Here is a 21,355-nt window from a genome sequence, read left to right on the forward strand (position 1 = left end):
TGCAGCGGCGTAAGCAAGGCTCCAGTTGGCAGCCCTGTTTTTCTTTCCTAAAAACAGAGCTCATTGGTCAATGACAGTGAGGTGGACGGAGGTCAGCTGCGACGGAGCTGGGCGGCCCACAAGTGGCTGGACGGAAATTCTCCAATTACTGAAAACGAAAACACTTCCATGTGACGGAGCTCCAGCGTAGAGAAAAAAAAAAAAAAAAAATGAAGGAGCAAATCAATTGCAGATGAAGGAGCGGAAAGAATAAAATAAGTTTTGGCTGGACAACAGTCGCTCGCCAAGTTTGGAGGAAGGGATACAATTACTGTATCAGTTATGTTAAACTTTCAAGTTTTAGCTAGGCCATTGCAGATGAATTTTTACAAATTTATGCTCCATTTTAGACTTGCATGGGCAATGGCGAGGCCATTGCCAATGCTCTGATATGACTAATGTTAACTACAGTCATGTATTAGACAAATTTCATACACTTCTTTTAAAGAAGAGTGCAATTTATCATAAATTAATTTTTTTCATATAGATCTTGTATATATTCATTTTTTTCAAAAAATTGCACGTTATAAAACTGCAAATATCATTTCCCATTTTACAAAATAGTAAGGTAACTACCAAATATTCATCAAGTAAGTCAACGGAAAACTAAAATATCCACCGATTTAAAGGCGTATAGCCAAAAAGACTGAAGTATATGGAATCAACCAGTTTTAATATGAATCACATTATTTTGGGCAGATAGTATCACAAACTCGAGAGAATCAATTTCCTTTTCAAATATGTAATCTGTGACCTGGAAGGGTGACATACCCATCTGTTGTATAAACTTTTACTCAGCCTCACAATGTAAAAGAGGAGGGGAAAAATAGAGAGCCGTTCAAACTTCCTCGCACAACAATATGATTGGAAAATCTGTGGCCAACAATTTGAAATGAAATGAAACAAACGGGCTCCTCAGCTCTTTATCGATCCTGTCTCACGACAAATAATATCCAATAATTATACAACACTTTTCAAAGTATGGAATAAATAAATAAACTAGTATTACGACTTACTATATGTGTTTTCCATCACGGAATTGAGCATTCTTCGCTGACTTGAAAGTACCCAAAAATTCTGTAGCCTTCTGAAACTCTTGCTTCCGCCTTGACTTGTCCCACTTGTGCTCGGTAGCCAATATCTCAATTATGCGCGGCAATGCCCGACCTGCTGCATCGGTGTCAAGGAAAGCAAGCCGGGATCTCCTAGCAATGAAATCGACAGCAGATTCACAGTATTCATTCCGAGCACAGTATGCAACCTCAGCCTCAAGAAAAGGATATCCATGGGCAAGCCTCTTCCCCAGGTTTTCATTCTAAAGAACAAAAGAAGAAAACAAGCCACAAAAGGTTAGCCAACAAATCAAAGAATAAAGATGAATCAGGTTCAAAGAAATGTCTGTCACACTAAAATCATGAAATGCTCCAAGTTTGTTTGTCAACTTGCAAGGGCTCAAAGTATTGCTTAAACAATTCCTTAAATAAAAATACTTTAAAAAAAAAACCTACATAGTTTTCAGAATGCAATTGCTTTATCAGAATACGAGCATCCCCATGCTAACAATCAAACTTTGCCCGGTCAAAACTTTAAGAGAATGGCAAAAATAGCTCTTGCATGTTATGAAGAGCAATGCTAGAATCCATTTCACTCTGTTCTTTAATTCTTTTTTTTTTAGCATAAATAGTATACTTCAGGAAGTGACAATTGCCAAACTGCACGACAACTAATACAAATTTAAACTCACAGGAAAAAAATTATAATAGGAAGATAGAAAGAAACATCCCAAGTCTTAAAGCTATAAAATGAAGACTAGAGTAAGACAAACCAACCTGAGCTATGGCAGCCACATGGTCAGCAAAAGTTCCATATGCACGAGACAAATGCTTTGCTGCTGCAGTGTCCATTACACCAGGAACGACTTTTCCACTGTGAGTCTTCTTCATGCGTACATACTGTTGTGCAAGAGCTGTAAATGATGCAGGATCCCATCCATCTCCACCAACAAGCTGCAGGTTGTGAGTTAAACAATTACTGGCTGGGCTCAGCTTTCCAGACTTTATGGCTGCATTGACTGCATCTTCTGCCATGCTGAGAGTATTTCTAGTAAGCACATTATGCAAAAAAGATTGGAGATGACGTACAGGCACTGACTCAAATGGCCTAGATCACTTTCATTTAGAACAAAATTAAGTCTATTGGTATTATTTCAAGTAGATTAAACATCTTGCACGGACATTTACACACATCAAACTTATTGTTGTTAATCAATAGAAAGTTGAAAGAACATGATAGAGTAACTCTTGCCAGTATGCCACTCTCCAATAAGTTATTAGTAAGGATTCCAGCTCAACCTTAGCAATCTTACCTACGGTATGTAGTCCACTTCCCACCCGTAATTGTGACCAAACCAGGATAATCTTCGCAGACAACGTGATCCCTGGAGATACTCTCTGTGTTTTTGGCAGATGGATCCATTGCCAATGGGCGTATACCACTCCATGCTGAAAGAACATCCATTCGCCTTACCTGCACTTCCACAGCATTAATCTGGTCACCACAATCAATAGGAAAGAGAGACTCCGAAAAGGAGTCACTAGCACTAATGCCTTCGACTGCTGTAGATTTATCAAAGCATCAACATGGATGAAACTTCAATAGAAGGAGAAATCCTTACAGCAAAGGAGTAAACAAAGAACTATTTTTACCACTCTAACCTCTGAACTTTCAGATATCTATTAACAAGTAAAAGAATAAATTAATACAGCTAGCTTGTTTGTACAATAATGGTAGCAATATATCCAAGCCACCATGATTCTTTCAACTTAAAGAATCCTGTTGGGAGCATAACTTAACCGAACAAAGTCCAAGAATGAAAGAAAAGGATCAAATTCTATTCTATGTAAGAGAAGTGTAGAACACAGACACCGAAAGAGGACGATGTTGACAATAAAACATACCTTAACATTAAGATAATCACTGATGGCGTCCAATATAAATTGAATTTCATCTTCATGTGGTTCTGGAAGCAAAGTGATGGGAGTGTTGGAATCTGTAGTTCCAGCAACTGTTCGTCCCAACCATGGCAGCATGAAGACAACACGTCCATCCTTAGTTTTAGGAACAATCAAACCCATTCCTTCAGGTGAATAGTAATCAGGAAGAACAATATGCACGCCACTGCTAGGACTGATCATAGATCGTGCATCTTTATTGGCCATTTTCCTCACAGAATCACAAAATGGCCCAGCCGCATTGACAATTACTTTTGCATACGAATTGAACTCTTTGCCTGGTTCACTTTGAAATACAGTAAGGATCATGAAAATTAACCAACTTTAGTTACCCTAGCTTCAAGAAAATTCAGTACAAATTGAGTGCGATGTGTGCATGCATGGTTCAGAGCACTTATGCACTAGCATTTGTCACAGAGAGAGAGAGAGAGAGAGAGAGAGAGAGAGAGAGAGAGAGAGAGAGAGAGAGAGAGAGAGAGAGAGAGAGAGAGAGAGAGAGATGTAATCCCACACCCAAATTCATCTTGGTTATCCATCTTGGTTATATCTTGCATGTACCTCAGATAACCAAGAACTTGATTTCAGTGCATAAATTTATTATTGATTGCCATTGCATCATGGAAATTTGCTCCACTTCCTTTGCCACGAAGGACCAGGCTTTTGCACAGTTAGTCGTGTCCTCCCTATGTTTAAGCTTCCTTTTGTGCAAATAAAAATGGGACTCTTTGTTCTGCTAGCCAACTGTCAAAGAGTCACCAACTGCCTTTAAGGATTCTATTACCAAGTCTAGTTCTCCTGTAGTCTAACACTTGGGGAACACCCTTATCATTATTAAATTTTAACTTATGGGAAAGAAACTGATATTGACATGGTAAATATCTCCAGCAGATTCTGAAGTGTGCTTCCTGTACCTGATAAATTGTCTCGAATCCGTGCACCAATTATGCGCTCGCCAACTTCATCTTTCAAAAATGATACTACTTCTGCATGGTTAAGCACCGCTGCACCAGCTAATGCCGCAGTGCATGCCAATCCAACATTAAGTCGTGAGTCATTCATCTGGCCGTCATAATAAACCACCGTTCCCTTTAGGTTTCTATCTTTACCCTTCCTGGCAAGTGTGGGGAAGAGCTCACTGGACTCTTGTGCAGAATAATATCTGGACAAATGCAATAGGCGTGGTCCTGCGACCAAATCGTACATTTTCAAGCCCATCCAGTAGTATACTACCTCAAACCAGTCAAAACACGGTGTCATGCATGGTAAAGCATGGCATAGGTGTGGTGCATTCCCAATAACCTGTTTACGTTCCTCAAGCGCATGGAATACCAGCTTCAATTGCCCATAGTCAAGATTAAAGACAGCTTTCTCCAAGTAACGAACTCCTGAAAGCAGTACAAAGGCATACAAATAACAATTAGTTCATCCGCTAAAAGACAACTACACGTGACGAAAATATAAGCCAAGAGCTCAATGACACGATTAACATCCTGCAACTCTTTACAAAAAAGATTGTTGCCTTGGTTTCGAGGGAAATCAAAGTCACTGACAAACTTAGTAGGATTATCCTTCCCAATACCAACCTGTGAAAGCAAACATACCCTCCACAGTCAACCAATCAGATTTTTTAGTACGGCACACAGTGGCTGATAAATGAATCCATAATGATCAAATCACTAGAAAAGTAATCGCCGGAGCCATAGCGAATGCGACATATGTGAAAAGATTCACTTCTTTCTCAACTAGTAATGCGTATGCCAAACCCACTAACATTAGCATAATTCAAAATCACTAAGAAACTGAAACACGAGAAAAATTGTTCTAAATATATAATAAACCTGATTCACCAAATTTTCCATCAATTACAAAAACTAGTAACATCCACAGTCGATTTCAAAGGGAAAAGTTTTCAATCACGAAAATAACTTCATACAAGGAATTCGTTGCTTATCGCATAAAAAATCGAAAAATGTGCAAGAAAAATCAACTACTCCAATCAGTGCAGGAACCGAGATCCTAAACAGCGAACAAAACCAAACACTCAGAATTCACTAAAACACATATAGATAGATAAGGTACATGCACAAAGAACTTTTATGTCGATAATGAATATACACGCACATACCTCCATGAATGAGCTTTGTGGACCTCGAGGACGTGCCAGAAGAGAAATCCTCTCGCTCGACCAGCCCGACTCGGAGGCCCCTGGTGACCGCGTCGAGGGCGACGCCGCATCCTGTGGCCCCGCCGCCGATCACGAGGACGTCGAGTGGGTTAGCCGAGCTGGCCCCGATTAGAGCCGACTCCTGGACCGTTCTGGATGGAACGACGGCGTTCGGGTCGCTGATCTTCTGCCTAATAGCCGCGAGCTGGGGGCCACCACCGCGGTCGTTGGCGGCTAACGTGGGCTGGTAGAGAAGGACTGCCCCTCCGGCTGTGGCGGCAATTGCCGCGGCACCAAGGCGGCGGCTCAGGCGAACGGCGGTGGCCATCCGGTGCGTTCTGTGAGAGAGATAATGATGATGCTGATGAGGGAATCGGAGGATTGATTCAGTTACGATGAGGTTGCTTTGGGAATCGGTCAATTGAATTTTTGGGAAATAGTGGGAAAAGCATGGAACTCAATATTACAGAGTGCCAGAATACCAATTAAAAAAAAAAACAAAATGAGGCAGCCAGAATAACATTTAAAATATATAATTTATCTATAAGTTTTATTTGTTTAAGCATTTAGTACATGCGTTTTACATCAACTATATTAATATTAAAAATTGATTGAATTTTTTACCTTATTTTTAATTGTAATAAATTTAACCATAAATAGTGTGTTAACGTGTGGGTGAAGTAAATTCTCTTTCCTTTTAATCTTTTTATTCGAAATTTACAAACTTGCTAATGAGGGCGAAAACTAGACGCGAATTTCACAATTTCCAAGGGATTATAAATTATTTAAGATAAAATAATATGAATAAATATAAACCATGTCCACACATATATGCCAATTTTTTTAATCTTTTTATGTTGCAATAAATTAACCCAAAGTAAATTTTAGGGAGGTAATTGGTCTCGTCCAGTTCAGTTTTAGATAAAATTTAAGATCAAATCGGTATGTCTCGATTTTATATTTTTTAAAACCGATTATATATTGATTATCTTCCTAAACCAGTACTCCGGTTTTACCGATTTCTAGTCCGATTCGGTACGGTTTTCTAATTTTAATGTACTATATTATTATATAATATAATATATTATAGTGTATAATACTATAGTACTAATATATTGTAGTATATTATAATATATATTATAATTGTATTATAGAATATAATGATATATTATTAGTATAACAATTAATATGTACTATATAATATTAGTATAACTATTAATACAATAAACAAAATGATATAAGATTTTAAAATTTAATATTATATTAATTAATAATTTATCATATAATACAAAATTATTTTATATATAATTATATATTATATATAAAAATTATATACAATAGAAAAAATTAAAAAATATATAAACCAGTTCGATCCGATCTTATTTTAGAAAAAAGAAAAATTACAACTAGACCGATTTAAATTGGTTTTAAGAAAAATAAAACTGATACCGAACTAAATCAAACTCGGGACAAGACTGATTCCACTATGGGTGTTCAAACGGGTACTGGACCGGGTATACCCAGTTCGGAACCTGGATCTAAAATTCAGAGTGGGTTCCGGACTGGATTAGTCCGGATTTTAATCCGATTCGAAACCCGGTTGAATCTAGGTTTTTACAATTCGAAAATCCGGGTCCCAGAATAAACCCGGTTTTTATTTTTTGATAACCAAAACATATATTACTAAATGTTTTCAAGAAAATAGATATTGTTGAAAACTTGGTAGGCATAATTTTTTTTTTTTTTTTTTAAAAAGCCTATATTTTACAACAATTTTTTCAAGAAAAGATATTGAAAAGCATAATTTCTTTTAATATATAAAGCCAAAATATTTATCATGTAAAATGCATGCAACAATCTTTCCTCTGGGATTTACTATAATCAACTCAAACGAGGCAAAATCAACAACCGAGCGACTAATGCAGCTAGAACTTCAGTTGCATAACCTATGGCAGCTTGATCCCATCAGCATCCATCAAACTCAATTATCAGTAGGACTGTACCTTTCTATATTCAAACCTTATTTCTAGAAAAAATAAAAATAAAAAATAAAAAGAACTAACAAATAGAAAAACGCATGATATAGTCCTCAGCCTCAAAGGGTTTTGTTTCTCTACAAAACTAGGTGAAGAAGTTCATCTTCAGCCTCATCTACATTTAGGGAGAAGATGTCAACTGGTGCATTAGTGCATGAAAGCGTATTGCGGTTAAATCTTCCATTCGAGGAACCCCTTTGGTGGTCAAGATAAATATTACAGTAATATCATCATGGAAATGACGCCTTACTCCCTTTTCAATTTTCTTTATGTCACCATATCTCATCTCTTTCTTCTTTGCAGCCTCTTGAATGGCAGCTCTTACCAATGTCTTTGCAATTCCCTGCATGTATCAAACCAATGAATGGACTGTGTCACAAGTAGTCAAAACCCAACACCTCAAGTGAAATTATCATATGCACATATGCCATAAAGATTCTAATCGAACAATTTTCATCAGAAAATTTCAAAGCTATTCCATCAAAATACATAATAAGTACTGCAGAATTCTACGAAGCACATGGCAATAGGATTTTCTGACCCTCTGTTTTCATGCCATTCATTCACTAGGCATCATATCATGTAAATCACAGATGAGATAACATCGAGCTATATACGAGTTTGTTTATTTTGAACGTATGTTGTACAAGGCCTTGGGTTCAAACATTCATCAAGAACAAGTAGGAATCTTTATCTACCAAACAAATATCTATATTACAGACATGATTGATTAAATGCATAGCATTTACACTTTACAAAGCGACAAAAAGAAACTATATCAAAATAAGATGCAGAGCACTGCCATATAGCAGAAAAAACAAAAATAAAAATCTCATACAAATACTATCTTCTTTAGATAAAGTATAGAAGAAACAAAATACTAGAAACAGAATAATCAAAACAAAAATGCTAAAAAAAAATAATGTTTAACAAAAAAGAGCAGATCTAGCAAAATAACAACATATACTTTATAACCACATCAGATTTGTTCAAAGGCATTGATCACAGAACAAAACAGATAAAAAAAAACCCCATGTTTATAAACAAAGAGAACAGATCTAGCAAAACAACAGCATAAACTTTATACCCATAAGAGATTTGTTCAAAGGCATTGATCATAGATCGAGATCGAGAGAGAGAGAGAGTTATCGAAGTGCGAGAGAGACGGTTACCGAAGTGAGAGAGAGAGAGAGAGTTATCGAAGTGCGAGAGAGACGGTTACCGAAGTGAGAGAGAGAGAGAGAGAGAGAGAGAGAGAGAGAGAGAGAGAGAGAGAGAGAGAGAGAGAGAGAGAGAGAGAGACTTACTGATCGAAGTCCGGCCAGCGACGATGACGAGAGAGAGACGGCGGGAAGATGTCATGAAAGGAGGTTAGGGTTTCACATTTCTCCTTAAGTTCGTAATGAGAGAGAGAGAGAGAGAGAGAGAGAGAGAGAGAGAGAGAGAGAGAGATGAGAGAGAGAGAGAGAGAGAGAGAGAGAGAGAGAGAGAGAGAGAGAGGACACCGAAGTCACGAGTCTCGTTTGTTTTGGGCATTATATACAAACCCGATTGTTAACCAGGTATAATACGAAACTTGGTTTTATACCCGAGTCCGGACCGGTTGCATCAAGTTTCTATAAATACGGGTTCCGAGCTTTACCCGATCCATATGAACAGTCTTAGATTCCACCAATTTGTCCGATCTGGTTCACTGATTTTTTTTTTTTTTACACTCTTAAAAGTAATCAAGATTGGAAAGCTTTAAATAATGTTATTTATTTAGATTAAGAGTTCATCTTCTAATCAGTCACATTGTTAAAGGGTAAAAAAATAGTCTCCAATGATTTTTTGCCACGTAGCTCACCCACAGGGACTGTGCGGCACACAAACCCCCATGAAAAATTTATGCTATCTCTCGCAAATCCCTCACCCCTCTCCTTTCTCTCATCGGTCGAAGTCGTGACCACATCTTCTAGATCCCTCACCCCTGCCACTCTCTCCCATCTCACCATTGTGACCCCCTGAACATCTCTTCCATCGTTGCCCGCTGTGAACCTTGACATAGAGACCCTGTGACCCTTCTCTCCATTCAACCATCACCCCTTGACATCGCAAGGCTATAGAAATCCACCAAGCACTCGCTACATTGCCGCTTGACGTCGTCAACTACAACAGGTAATTTTTTAACAATATGCATATAGAACCATGGAAAGTCTGGAATTTATCTCTCATAATGATTATCATGTGCTCATCTGGTGTATTGTGCTCGAACCATGGGTGTGGATCTCCTCAAACCACAGCTAGGACGTTAAAGGGACTCCACGTACTAAGCAATATTGGACTATGGAGAAGGAAAAAATATTAGTTCTGATTGGTGATTCAATTCCTTAGAAGTGATTTCTGTAAAATAATCTACATGAAAAATCAAAATATTGTGTTTTTTCAATTTGAAGAGTTTTGTTTCAAGCTTGGTGATTTCTATAAAATAGACTACAATGAATACATTGTTGAAGAGCCATATGAAGGATAGGGCTGTTCATCCGGGTTCCAACCCGGAAATCCGGGTTTACCCAAACCGGAACTTGAATTTTAAATCTGGGCCGAAATCCAGACTGGATTCATCCGGGCCAGAAACGGGCCGAAATCCGGATGAATCCAGGTTTTTAAAAACCTGGATTCTGGGTTCCAAGTCGAAACCGGGTTTTAAAAAAAAAAAAAAAATGCTTCGGTTGAAAACATCAATTGCATCTTCTTCTACTTTTCCGATATCCGTCGTTCAAATCCCAATCCTCTTTTCTACGAATCCAGCCAAGTTCTATATATATATATATATATATATATATATATATATATATATATATATATATATATATATATATATATATATATATATATATATATATATATATATATATATATATATATATATATATATACGTAAGTTTTCTTTGCGTTCGGATAATAAAACATTGCTTAAACGTGCTGGAATAAGGGGGGAAAATGAGAAGCGGAGAGGGAAGAGGAGCTCATCTACAGACGAACTCCGACGATGTAGAGATCGTCGGGAACGATAGGAGAAAAGCATTTAGCGGTTTGCTGGCAGGAGCAGCTCCGCCTCAACTAGTGCCGTCAATTTGCCTTTTGGGCACAGCCTAAGTAGGAATAGAGAGAGAGAGAGAGTAGATGAGAGAAAGGAAATTGGGGGACGAGGGAATTCTGAGAATTTGGGCGAAGACGAAACGGGTTGGGGGGGTTGACGGCTAGGGCAACCTTTTCCATTTTATACAACCCGGGTACCAGGTTTTAAATCTGGGACCCGGATTTAAAATCCGGTACCCGGATCGGATCCATACGGTTTTTTAAATTCAGATTTCAGCCCGGATTTGACCCGGGCCGAAACCCGAAACTGGAATTTCGGACTGAGCCGGGTTTTACCCAGCCCATATGAACAGTCCTAAGGAAGGATATGTTTAACGTGATGTGATGGTTATGTTCTGTAAATAATTGTTGAGAGATTGGATGTTGTTGCTAGAACCCACTAGAGGATGGCATAAAAGTTCAAAATGGGCCATAAAATACACGGATCGGTTGCATCGAACTGGTAGCGCTAGTCTGGTAGTGGTGGCAACGGTTGGTGGAAGCAACAAGCACAACTCATCTGGTAGGAGAGGGAAGGGAAATCAATTCATTCGTAGTGTTTTTAATTCTAGATAGAAATATCATGTGGTGATCCTCACGGCTATAACTTGTGCAATGTTGAGATGGCACCTTATTACTAGAGGCTATTAAAAGGCCTGAAAACAGCCTAACCATTCCAAGGCATTCCCCTTAAATTAAATAGCCAAGGGTTATTCCTAATATTTCAATATGAAATTCCCTTCAAAAGCAATATGATTTTGTAGTCGATAATATATGAAAAATAAAAGGATGATACAATATACAGTCTTGAAATGTGTAATCTCTACGTATTCATTTTGAAAAAAATTAGAGACACCACCATAAAAAAATAATTTTTTCATCTAGAGTTTAGATTTATCACTTTTTTAAATAGAGTGTGTAAAGACTACACACTATATAACTGAAAATATAATTTCTAAATGAAAAAATATAAACTTTAACACATTTCGCCGATTTCGGTGTATCTTATCAATAAAAATGTTGGTATTTTTTTCAAAAAAATTTTGGAAGCATATTTTGTCGATTTGTTTTTCTTATTAAAAAGGCTTCATGAAATAGAGAGGGAGCCGAACAGTTATTCGGCCGGAGTATTGGGTTGGTAGTCAAGTCTAAGCCCACCTATTAACACACTACTATTGATAAGATAAACAGGCCCGGGTCCATTACCAGCCGATGACAGAGGGATGCCGAGCCTATATGTTGAAAACGCAATTTCTCCTGGCCCATTCCAAGCCTCTAACTAGGCTACCACGTCCCTCTTCCAGTCTCCACTCTCCATTCTAGGAGAGAGAGATTCTCGGTTCATACAGTTGGGGAAATTTAGCTCCAATGGCTCAGATTCAGAGCCTAGACAATGCTTCTCTCACTATCACATCCCTGAGGTTCTAACAACCTAATTTAACTATTTTATTTTGCTCAGCAGTTGTTTTTTGTTTTTGAAAAGATCTATTATCGTCCGCTATAATTTTCTTTGGATCATCTACCGGGAGAAGTCCCAGAAGGAGCTCATAAACATCCTCAAGAATGTGACTCTACTCACTCAATGATTTCACTGTTTGGTTCCCGAGAAAAAACGTAGAAAAGAAAATAGCCATGAGAAACCGTGGCTGTTTTCTTCCCGTGGCTATTTTCAGTTCAGTAGAATTCATGTTTTACCGGCCATCAACGGTTGAGATATATCAGATTTACAGGGCTTGAATTTGTTAGAATGATCTTAAATGTGATTTATACTTATTTATTTTGTTTCGTAGTGGTTTACAGATTCGAGGGAAGAAATGCTTGATAATCTATCCCCAGCTCAGGAGCTCTTCATGGCTTGTCCCTTCCTAGATCCTAATTTTCAATCGCAAGAAGCTGATTCAGATGCTTTGAGTAAAGAAATTATACATAAGCAGGAGTCTCTTGTCAACGTCCAGCGTCTTCTCATCTTATTTTCCATTACAAATTCTGGGTTGCCTATGAAGCATTTTGACCATTTGAGACAAGGACAGAATGCATTGTCATCCTTTTAATTCCTGGGGATCAACCGTATAACGATGTTTAATTTCTATTTTTTTTTTTTTTTTTTACTCTTTGTCTCGGAGAGAGCTACTCCAAAGCTATGGATTTGAGCACATGGGCTCGCTGAATATTCTAGAATAAGCTGGATTGCTTAAAAACAGGTTCGCTATCACTTTTACTTTCATAATCTAACTTAGCATTAAAAAATAGCTAGCATTTCCTCGTTGATTCACATGGTCTATTAACCATGTTAACGGCAAATTATTGTTAACAGCATCTGAACCTTGCAGGAGACAAGAAGCAACTGGCTGAAAATCAAACGTGCTCTGCAACTTGTGGTTGATGAGACTGACACAGCCAAGTATTTTTCCTTTTTTACAATAGCTTTTGGCTCTGCTCAGTGCTCCCTAATTGAGGGTTGGGTTTCATAGCATTTGCATTTGTTACATTTATCACCGGACTTGTGCCTTTTGGTATATGGTCCAATATTGCAATGCATGGCACAAATATTGAGTGACTCATATTATTTAAGAAAACACTACTCCCGACAAAATTCATCGATGGTTTTTTTTTTTTAATACTTAATGGTTAAAGAAATATTTTTTAATAAGTTAGTAATTTTTTTTTTTTTAAAGTTCAAGGAGTTTTAAAATAAAAAATGGACATTCAGTGGCTCCCCTCGTGCGAGTAGCAGCACCCCTTTGTTTATTCAACATTCAGAGATATTCATTTTATGGAACTATATAGCCTCGTATTTCTCAATGTGCAAAACCAAATATTGGGGGAATGATGTGCACTGGACGGCATCAACGACATTTTATAAGAATTAGCCACTTCAGCAGTTGAGACTTGAGAACATACTTGCTCGGTGGGCAGAAGCATGTTATGCTTGAAATATGGTCAGTCAAAATTTGGCTCAATACTTGTTCCTTTATTTCTTTTAATACTCCCATGTTGAATTTCACATTCATTTTGAAGATGTTTGTTTCTCTCAGCTGTGTGTGATGATGAAATGTGGCTATGACTGATCTTTCTTGATGTTCGATATTGAGTAGGTCAATTAACTTAACAAGTATGTTATTTTATCAAACATCTCTGCATAGTCCCAACGTATATATAAAGAATAATAAACATTTTGGAGCATTATTTCTCTAGATTGTACTAAAGTAGCTATGAGATAATGCAATAATTGTGGGATTCCTTCCAATAGCCTTGTTCAGTTCAATTTTGAATTCAAGACGTTTTGATAAGTGTGATTCTGAATCTTACAGCTGCAATTGAAAGGACTGAGTTCGAATCCTCAGCATATAAAATACCAAAGTATGACATATAAAGATCACAATATACACAAGCTGATTAATATTACAGGCAGATAAAGGGCTCCAGACAACTTAACCCATTCTTTAGTTGATTCGGTTCCAACTTTCAAGGTCCTGCAATCATGAAGCGGGTGGGCGGGGTAGCCGCTTGGCAATTTCCTGCCAGAAGAAAGGAATAATGGTTACTCTTCTAATTGCATATAATTTCAAAAACCATGTATTCTACAGAGATAACCTCTCTTTAGGCCTTTTATTTTTGTAACGGTCCCATAAAGTAACCAAAAAAACTTTTTTTTTTTTTTTTTTTGGTTTCTGTTAATACGACCAACAAAAAGAAGAAAAACCCCCCCACAATTGCAATCATATGAAGTTGTTATGGTCGATAATAGCTGCTAACAGAAAATGGATATTTCAATAAAGTCAATTTCAAAAATACCTCAAACAGCTGATTTATATTATCTGCAGTCTTTGCAGATGTCTCGATAAAATACATTCCATTCTTCTCCGCATAGTCAATGCCATCCTGCAAGACAAAAACTGGATATTTTATATCATGAAAAATGAATGTTACTTAGTAAGCATACAGAATGTATCAAACTGAATACTGCACTTACCTGAACCGGCACTTCCCGCTTCTCATGAAGATCAGCTTTGTTACCAACTAAGGCCATGACTATATCAGGACTTCCATGCTTTTGTAGCTCCTGTATAATGACATATTCATCAATTTTTTGGAAAAGCAAATTTGCATGTCAACCATAGGAACTAGTTACCAACTAAATCTAGGCAACTGATAATCACCCAACCACTACCAACACCTAATTACCGGCCGAATTACTTCTCAGTCTGATTCCTAACTTCAAGTATTACCAACTGATATCATACAACCTTATCATGAAGCAACTAACAAAATTAATCCATAAATAAAAAATTTCAAAGAGCATACTCAGGCGCTATGTGAACTGTGAAGCATCAATGGTGTGTTTCAGAGTTCCGACTAAGGAACTTCTGTCAAAAGTCATGCACTGCTATACGCCAGTAACATTAGGCTAATTTTATTGGCACAATTATCAGTAAAGCATAACATGTAATCCCACAATCACCAGGTATGATTACATCAACCAGATTATTCGGTTCTACAATATGGGCAATAAAGAATATTAGATTGGAAACGAAGTGTGTTGCAACAAAACACTTATAATCGTCCTTGACTCCTTGGTGCCTTTAATGTTTCCTAGAGAAGGCTGGGGAGGGAGAGGGCGTGAGGAGAGGAATAAACTTGGAATTTTTTTTCTGATATTGAGCCATCTTAAACTATTAAGATCAATTTTTTATAACTTTTAATATCAATTAAAAAGTTTTTACCTTCAATGCGAATAAAGGATGAATCAGTTCAATTCTAGAATAGGTGCTTAACCTTAGGCCTTGTTTGTTTTCAAGACTTTTCTAAACACATCTCATCTAATTATTGGAATTTTCCTAAATTCCCATACAAAATAAAATAAACAATTCAACTTTTTCAAATCCCAAAAACAAAAACAATATTAAAAAAATATATTCTAACAATATTTATTCAACTTTCAACTTTTATCTCAACTTATCTCATCTCATATGCAAAGACATATGAGGCCTTAATGTAAAACCCCATCATGAAGGTCACTTGCCACCTTGTGAAAAGGCTATCATAAAGTTCCGTCCTTTCCCCCAAACCCTTTGCACTATAAGGAGATGTTTGGAAATAGTTTTGGTCTCATCTCATCTCATCCAATCTCATTTCCTTCTCAAATTTTACTCAAACACAAACACGTTCAAATTAATCATTACAACTTTCCTAAACTTTCAAATAAAAATAAATAAATAAATAAATTTTTTTTCAAATCTTAAAATAAAACTAATATTAAAAAATTATATTCTAACAATATTTTAGCTTTATAATATTTTTTAGTTAACTTTTTCTCTTTACTTTCCTAAAACTCAATAAACCATTAAATCAAACTATCTTACTACTAGTTATAAACCATCTTACTACTATTCACTAGGGGTGTAAATTGGTTAGTCTGGTCCGGGTGATGGACCAAAATGGTCCTATCCGGTCCAATGATTTTTTTTCTTCTTCTTTTTTTCAAATAAATTACTAAAAAAAATTATTTAAATTACAAAATTGAAATTAAGTGAATTATTAATGTGGATTATAGAACTAACTCTTAAAAAAATATTTTACATGTTCAATGACAATAAAATAGATGAAAATTATATAATTAATTATAAAATTATTATATTAAATAATATGTATAATATATTTAAAAATTAAAAATATATATTTTTCCAATTTGGTTGGTCCCGTCCGGTCCAAGGTAACTCCACCCCAGGACCGGACCGAAGACCAAAAGTTGAGAAATCCTTGGACCAAGACCGACCAATCCAAGTTTCAGTCCGGTTTGGTCGGTCTCGACCGGCTTTCACACCTACTATTTGCAAATTTTCTTTCCATCTCATTCCCCAAGCATCCCCTAATACTTTGAACTAAAATTTTATTTTATTTTTATCAGTAAAACAAGGATATCTTACAATGAGATACACAGGGTGCTGAAATAAAAAAGAATATCTTACAATGAGATAAACAAAACAAAACATCATAATGAAAAATAAGCAATCCCTAAAATGTCTACCTTAACCCAATATTGTGCTTTGGCAAATGATTCTGGGCTTGTTATATCATACACAACTACTGCAACTGCAGCACCTCGATAGTAAAGTGGTGCCAATGCTGCATATCTGAACACAACACAATTGATCATTAATGTTATCCTGCAGAAAGTGGTCTGCATGGGCAAGCAGAAAGTAGTATGCATGGGCAAAGGAGAGATGGAGTAGAATTCCAATAAAAACAAGGACATTATAGCATGAGATTTTGCTAAAATATTCAGAACGTAACTTAGTTCATACATTTAAGCATGTTAACGAAAAATACCTCTCCTGTCCAGCAGTGTCCCATATTTCAAACTTAACCGTTGTGGAATCTTGCAAAGCTATTGTCTGTGATAAGAATGAAGCTCCAACAGTAACCTGAAATTATTTAAACCAATAAATGTAAGTTTATTATAACCTAAATGTAGGCTAAGAGGAAGAGTAGGTGCCCATATTCATTAAAGAAAATCAATGACCAAAATAAGGTAAAAAAATGTGGTGTGTAACAGTAACATATTACTTACCTTGGATGTTGGGTCAAACTGACCACGAACAAAGCGAAGAACAATACAGCTTTTGCCAACTCCAGAGTCACCTAACAACACCAGCTGCACAAAACCAAATAATTGAGAGGCTAGTTCCATTCTTTCATTAAGGGGTTAAACAATAAGAACATTAGTAATTTCACCAAGGTTTGTAGATTCCATCTAACCCAGTCCCCCTTTGTCCCAGCAATGAACCGTGGATTCAAGAGAAGAGCCTCTTCCTTTGTAACTATCCTTCTGTCTAGTAAATCCACTAGAAAGTAGAAAATATGAAGCTGAAATATAAAGCCAATTGGCCTGTAGCCGAAGTTTTATAGAATTTATGCAATACTATTTTATTAAGATCTTTTTTATACTCAGCTCAACTCATTCATCCCCACTAATTGGGATCAACGCCACGTATAATTTTTCACCTAATTGGAGCCTAGGCATAGCCAATATAACTTGAATGGCTCCAATGAATTGTCAAGTAAATTAATCCGCTATCATTAACAAGACATTAGCATCAGCTACCGTCCACAATATAAGACAAAGATTTATGTCCACAATGAATTGTCAAATAAAGTTACAAAAGAACCAAAATAAAATCCTACAAGATGTCTCTCCTTTCGTTTACTTCCTTAACCACAACAAGTGCAAACTGTCGAGGAAAAAAAATACATAGAGCATATGTACAACTTGCTATCATCTCAATCTAAGAGTTGACCGAAACAGCCATTCGAATATTTTGCCTCTAGAAACAAGGTACCTTTACGCGAAGATTTTTTGGGTCGGCCACTCCGCCATTCTCCAAATTCGGGCCGGTCAACCGCCCAGAACTCCTATCTGCAAACATTAAACCCTCCAATCAATCAATTCAACCAAAATCCCCCACAGAGTCGCACACAACCAGACCCACATAATGACAATCGCCCTACTGAAAACCCATTTCCAGCACCTCGATTTAAAAAACTCCGGAAACCCATATATGGGTATCCGAATTTAGCCTTGGGTTAAACAAAATTAAAATTAGAAGAGAAATTCCTGTTCAATCAATCTGAACCACTGCAAACCCTAGAACGAAAGGACAACAAAATCAATCAAATGCCTGCTACGATTACCTGGGATAGAGGAAGAGCAACCCATGGCGAGCAGAGACAGTAAGTATGGTTCAGAGGAGAGCGAAATACTGCAAAAATGGTTTATGGGAGCATTGGGAGGAATCAAGGTAGTTAATGGCTGGTGAACTTGACACTATGGGGCCCATCTCGTACATCTTTACGCCACGTTTACCCAAAAAAAGAAATTAGAAAACTTGTTATCCCAAAAAAAAAAAAAAAAGAAATTAGAAAACTATTACTTCAAAATAAAAAAATATATATATAATATTTTTTTATATACCGAAAACATTGTTAATGAATTATATATATATAAAAATAAAATAACTTTTAACTATTAGAGGCGAAAATAGGCTTATAATAGATTAGCTAAATTCAAATTATTTAACTTCCACTACCGTATTGACAAATATAAATATAAATTTGATTATTACTGTTTAAGGAGTAAATACTTATTTTATTATTTTATATTAATCTTGTTACTAATTTAATTAAAATATGATTAATAATTAACATATGATAAATAAAATAGTAAAATATAATAAAATAATATTAATTAATCATTAAATAAATAAATATCTTTTTAATTATTAATTACTCATTATTATATAATTAATAAATGTATAATATAGAGAATTGACATGAATAGTTAAAGTTAAATTTATTTTATATTATTTTATTATTATTTAATAAAAAAATAGATATTTTAATATAAAAAATTATGTGAATAGAATAATTAAAAATTAAATTGATATGATATGTATCAAAATTATCGTTTAACTTTAGATAAGCAATTAAAGGTGCTCTTATACCACGTTTATCAGACTGCCCCAACCTTTCAACGGACCAAAAGTTACTATCATCTAAATGGCCTAAGGGCCAGTAGTCCATTCAATCATATCATGACAAAGTCACAGAAAGCCCGAGCCTTGTGTGAATATCAGAACTCGTTGGGGCCTCAAGCTGAGCCCATGGGACAAATAAAATAAAATGTAGGAAAGTTGGGTAAATGCTAAGCCTTTTGGTGCATATTTTTATATGAAAAAATAATAGTATCACTATTAAATATATATTTTATTTTATCCAAAAATTATTTTGTATAAGAGTTTATCTTCAAACTGAACATAGTGTTTGTATGTATTTTTTTAATAAAAATTTGACACGTGTGCAATTTCTGTAACCAATTATAAATGAGAGTTTGACCGAATCATTTCCCCACCCCCAAAAAAACTATGGTGGTCTGTGTAACAGTCCGCTAGAAATTTAATTGTGAAATTTCTATTGACTTTAGGAACCTCGTGAAAACTCTATAAGTTTTCACGAATCCATTAATCATATAGGTTTTAGTCTAATTACATAGTTAGTGTTATTACTCATTATGGTATCAGAAGTGTGTTTTTGATTATTAGAGATAGTTAGAAGTGTCTAAATGTATTATGGTTTGTGCCATTAGACTCGGAGGGTTATTTAAGGTCTTATGGCGCAATAACATTTTTTCATATTTTCGGACAAAACGTCTGTTCAAAATTGTGGATATTATTGGATAAAAATATCTTAAACTAATTTTGTGGATATTATTGGATAAAAATATTTTAAAATAATTTTGTGGATATTATTGGGTAAAAATATCTTGAGTTGATTTTTGTAGATATTATTAGGTAAGAGAGTCCTACACTCCACTCTCACTTCGGGTAAGAGAGTCCTACACTTAACTCTCACTTCGGGTAAGAGAGTCATACACTTAACTCTCACTCCAGCCTCATCTCTTCCATATCTTATCCATAAGTATCTCCAGCCACCCCTCCCCACGAAATTATTTTCATTTATACTTTCTATTAAAAGAATATCAAACACTTTCTCTCGGACAGCTTTTAGGAGTTCTTTTGCATGCCCATTTCGAAGCTTTTGTAAGTGTTTTATTATAAAGTCTCATTCATATAAGTTATTCTTTTTTTAGTCTAATTTATGTGGATATCTTATTTGTCCCATTTGAAAATCATTTGATCAGTCAAATATTATGTAAACTATAGAAAGGTCATTCTGGAAGATAAACTGGAGAATATGTTATAGTTTGAAGTTTTTGACCAAGCTAATGGATAGATATTGGTCCGAAATTTTTATGGAGTATTGTTAACATGTATATATGACTATTGATTGAGGATTTTTGCATGATTAAAGGTTTTGATGAAATATTTTCTTAGATTTAGAAACTTAGAAACTGGAAGAGGAAAAACAGTTTCTGTTTTGAGAAAATTTAACTCTTTGGTGGTCTAAACCTATTCCAATGATTTTGATAATTTTATTGGAGGATCCTAAACATCTTATATACATGTTATATTATTATTTTGAAGATATTTGATATTAGTTTCAAAGATATGAAATTTTATATAAAGAGATATTCAAATAAGCCAAAGTGTGGATGTTCTTGGCTAAATTTATGTTTTGGTTAATTTTTAACAATGTGATCTTGAATTAGAAGCTTATATATGTTTTAGGACATCTTTTTAAACCATGTGATGGTTTGGTTTGAAGATCACATATTTATAAGTCATAGATCAAAAGGTTAATCAAAACAAGTTAGAAACAAAAATCAATAGAAATAGCATATGGGAATTTCGGCCCTATGGAGTTTTAATAGTTGTGATTAGTTTTAAATTTTTATAAATTGATATTTGAGTTGAGGATAAAATTTACATGAGGCATATAAATTTTGGTGACTTTTGGAGTTAGTATGCAAAATCCTTAAGTTATGGGTAAAACGATCATTTTCCTACATGTAGAGAGTAAAATGAAAATTTTACTCTTTAAGTTAGTATTTTCCATATTTCAAGTTATTAGTGATTTAGTGCTAACTTTTAGAATCACTAATTACAGTTCCTCATGATCGCGCTTGAGGTTTTATAAGAAACGCGGAGATCGAGCTAAGTTAGCTTTTAACTTACTAGCAATCTACTGTGTATGTGTGCCAAGTAAAGGAACTACAGTGTATGTATGTATGTTATCATATATGTCATGCCATGCCAAGTTATCACGTAATTGTCTATTATACAGAATATATTCTGTCATGTATTACTGTACATTATAAGTATGTCATGTTAAATATGTTGTCTATTATATGTTATGCCATGTTACGAAATGTTTCTATCTTAAGTTGGTCATGTATTTCAAGTTATGTTCAAATCACGTTTATGTTACGTCAGGGCTCTAATCATTTCGTATTCCAGTCACGTTTCATATTGAGTACATTCAGTTTGTATAGAATACATGGGGCCACAACAACTGTGGAGTATGTATTT

General features: G+C 35.5%; 2 protein-coding genes and 1 long non-coding RNA gene across 3 annotated transcripts; 1 reads left to right on the forward strand and 2 right to left on the reverse strand.

Annotated features, from left to right (window-relative positions):
- Nucleotides 1–693: 693 nt before the first annotated feature.
- On the reverse strand, nt 694–5,711 carry LOC122301282 (glycerol-3-phosphate dehydrogenase SDP6, mitochondrial). Its single transcript, XM_043112516.1, has 7 exons — nt 5,176–5,711; nt 3,962–4,435; nt 2,997–3,328; nt 2,405–2,565; nt 1,869–2,127; nt 1,056–1,354; nt 694–971 (listed from the first exon to the last, which is right to left on the reverse strand). Coding segments are annotated over exons 1-7 (1,893 nt in total). The 5' UTR covers nt 5,543–5,711; the 3' UTR covers nt 694–970.
- Nucleotides 5,712–11,622: 5,911 nt separating this feature from the next.
- Nucleotides 11,623–12,929, forward strand: LOC122301284. The gene is made up of 2 exons (XR_006240162.1): nt 11,623–12,571; nt 12,701–12,929. It is a non-coding gene; the product is annotated as an uncharacterized LOC122301284 (long non-coding RNA).
- A 678-nt stretch (nt 12,930–13,607) lies between these two features.
- Nucleotides 13,608–18,216, reverse strand: LOC122301283 (ras-related protein RABF1). Its single transcript, XM_043112517.1, has 8 exons — nt 18,063–18,216; nt 17,711–17,787; nt 16,942–17,025; nt 16,701–16,795; nt 16,399–16,504; nt 14,344–14,433; nt 14,166–14,252; nt 13,608–13,888 (listed from the first exon to the last, which is right to left on the reverse strand). Exons 1-8 carry the CDS (start codon nt 18,085–18,087, stop codon nt 13,850–13,852), a joined length of 603 nt encoding a protein of 200 aa, XP_042968451.1. The 5' UTR covers nt 18,088–18,216; the 3' UTR covers nt 13,608–13,849.
- Between the last annotated feature and the right edge of the window lie 3,139 nt (nt 18,217–21,355).

Source organism: Carya illinoinensis, chromosome 2 (assembly GCF_018687715.1).
Source record: "Carya illinoinensis cultivar Pawnee chromosome 2, C.illinoinensisPawnee_v1, whole genome shotgun sequence".
NCBI classification, from domain to species: Eukaryota; Viridiplantae; Streptophyta; class Magnoliopsida; order Fagales; family Juglandaceae; genus Carya; species Carya illinoinensis.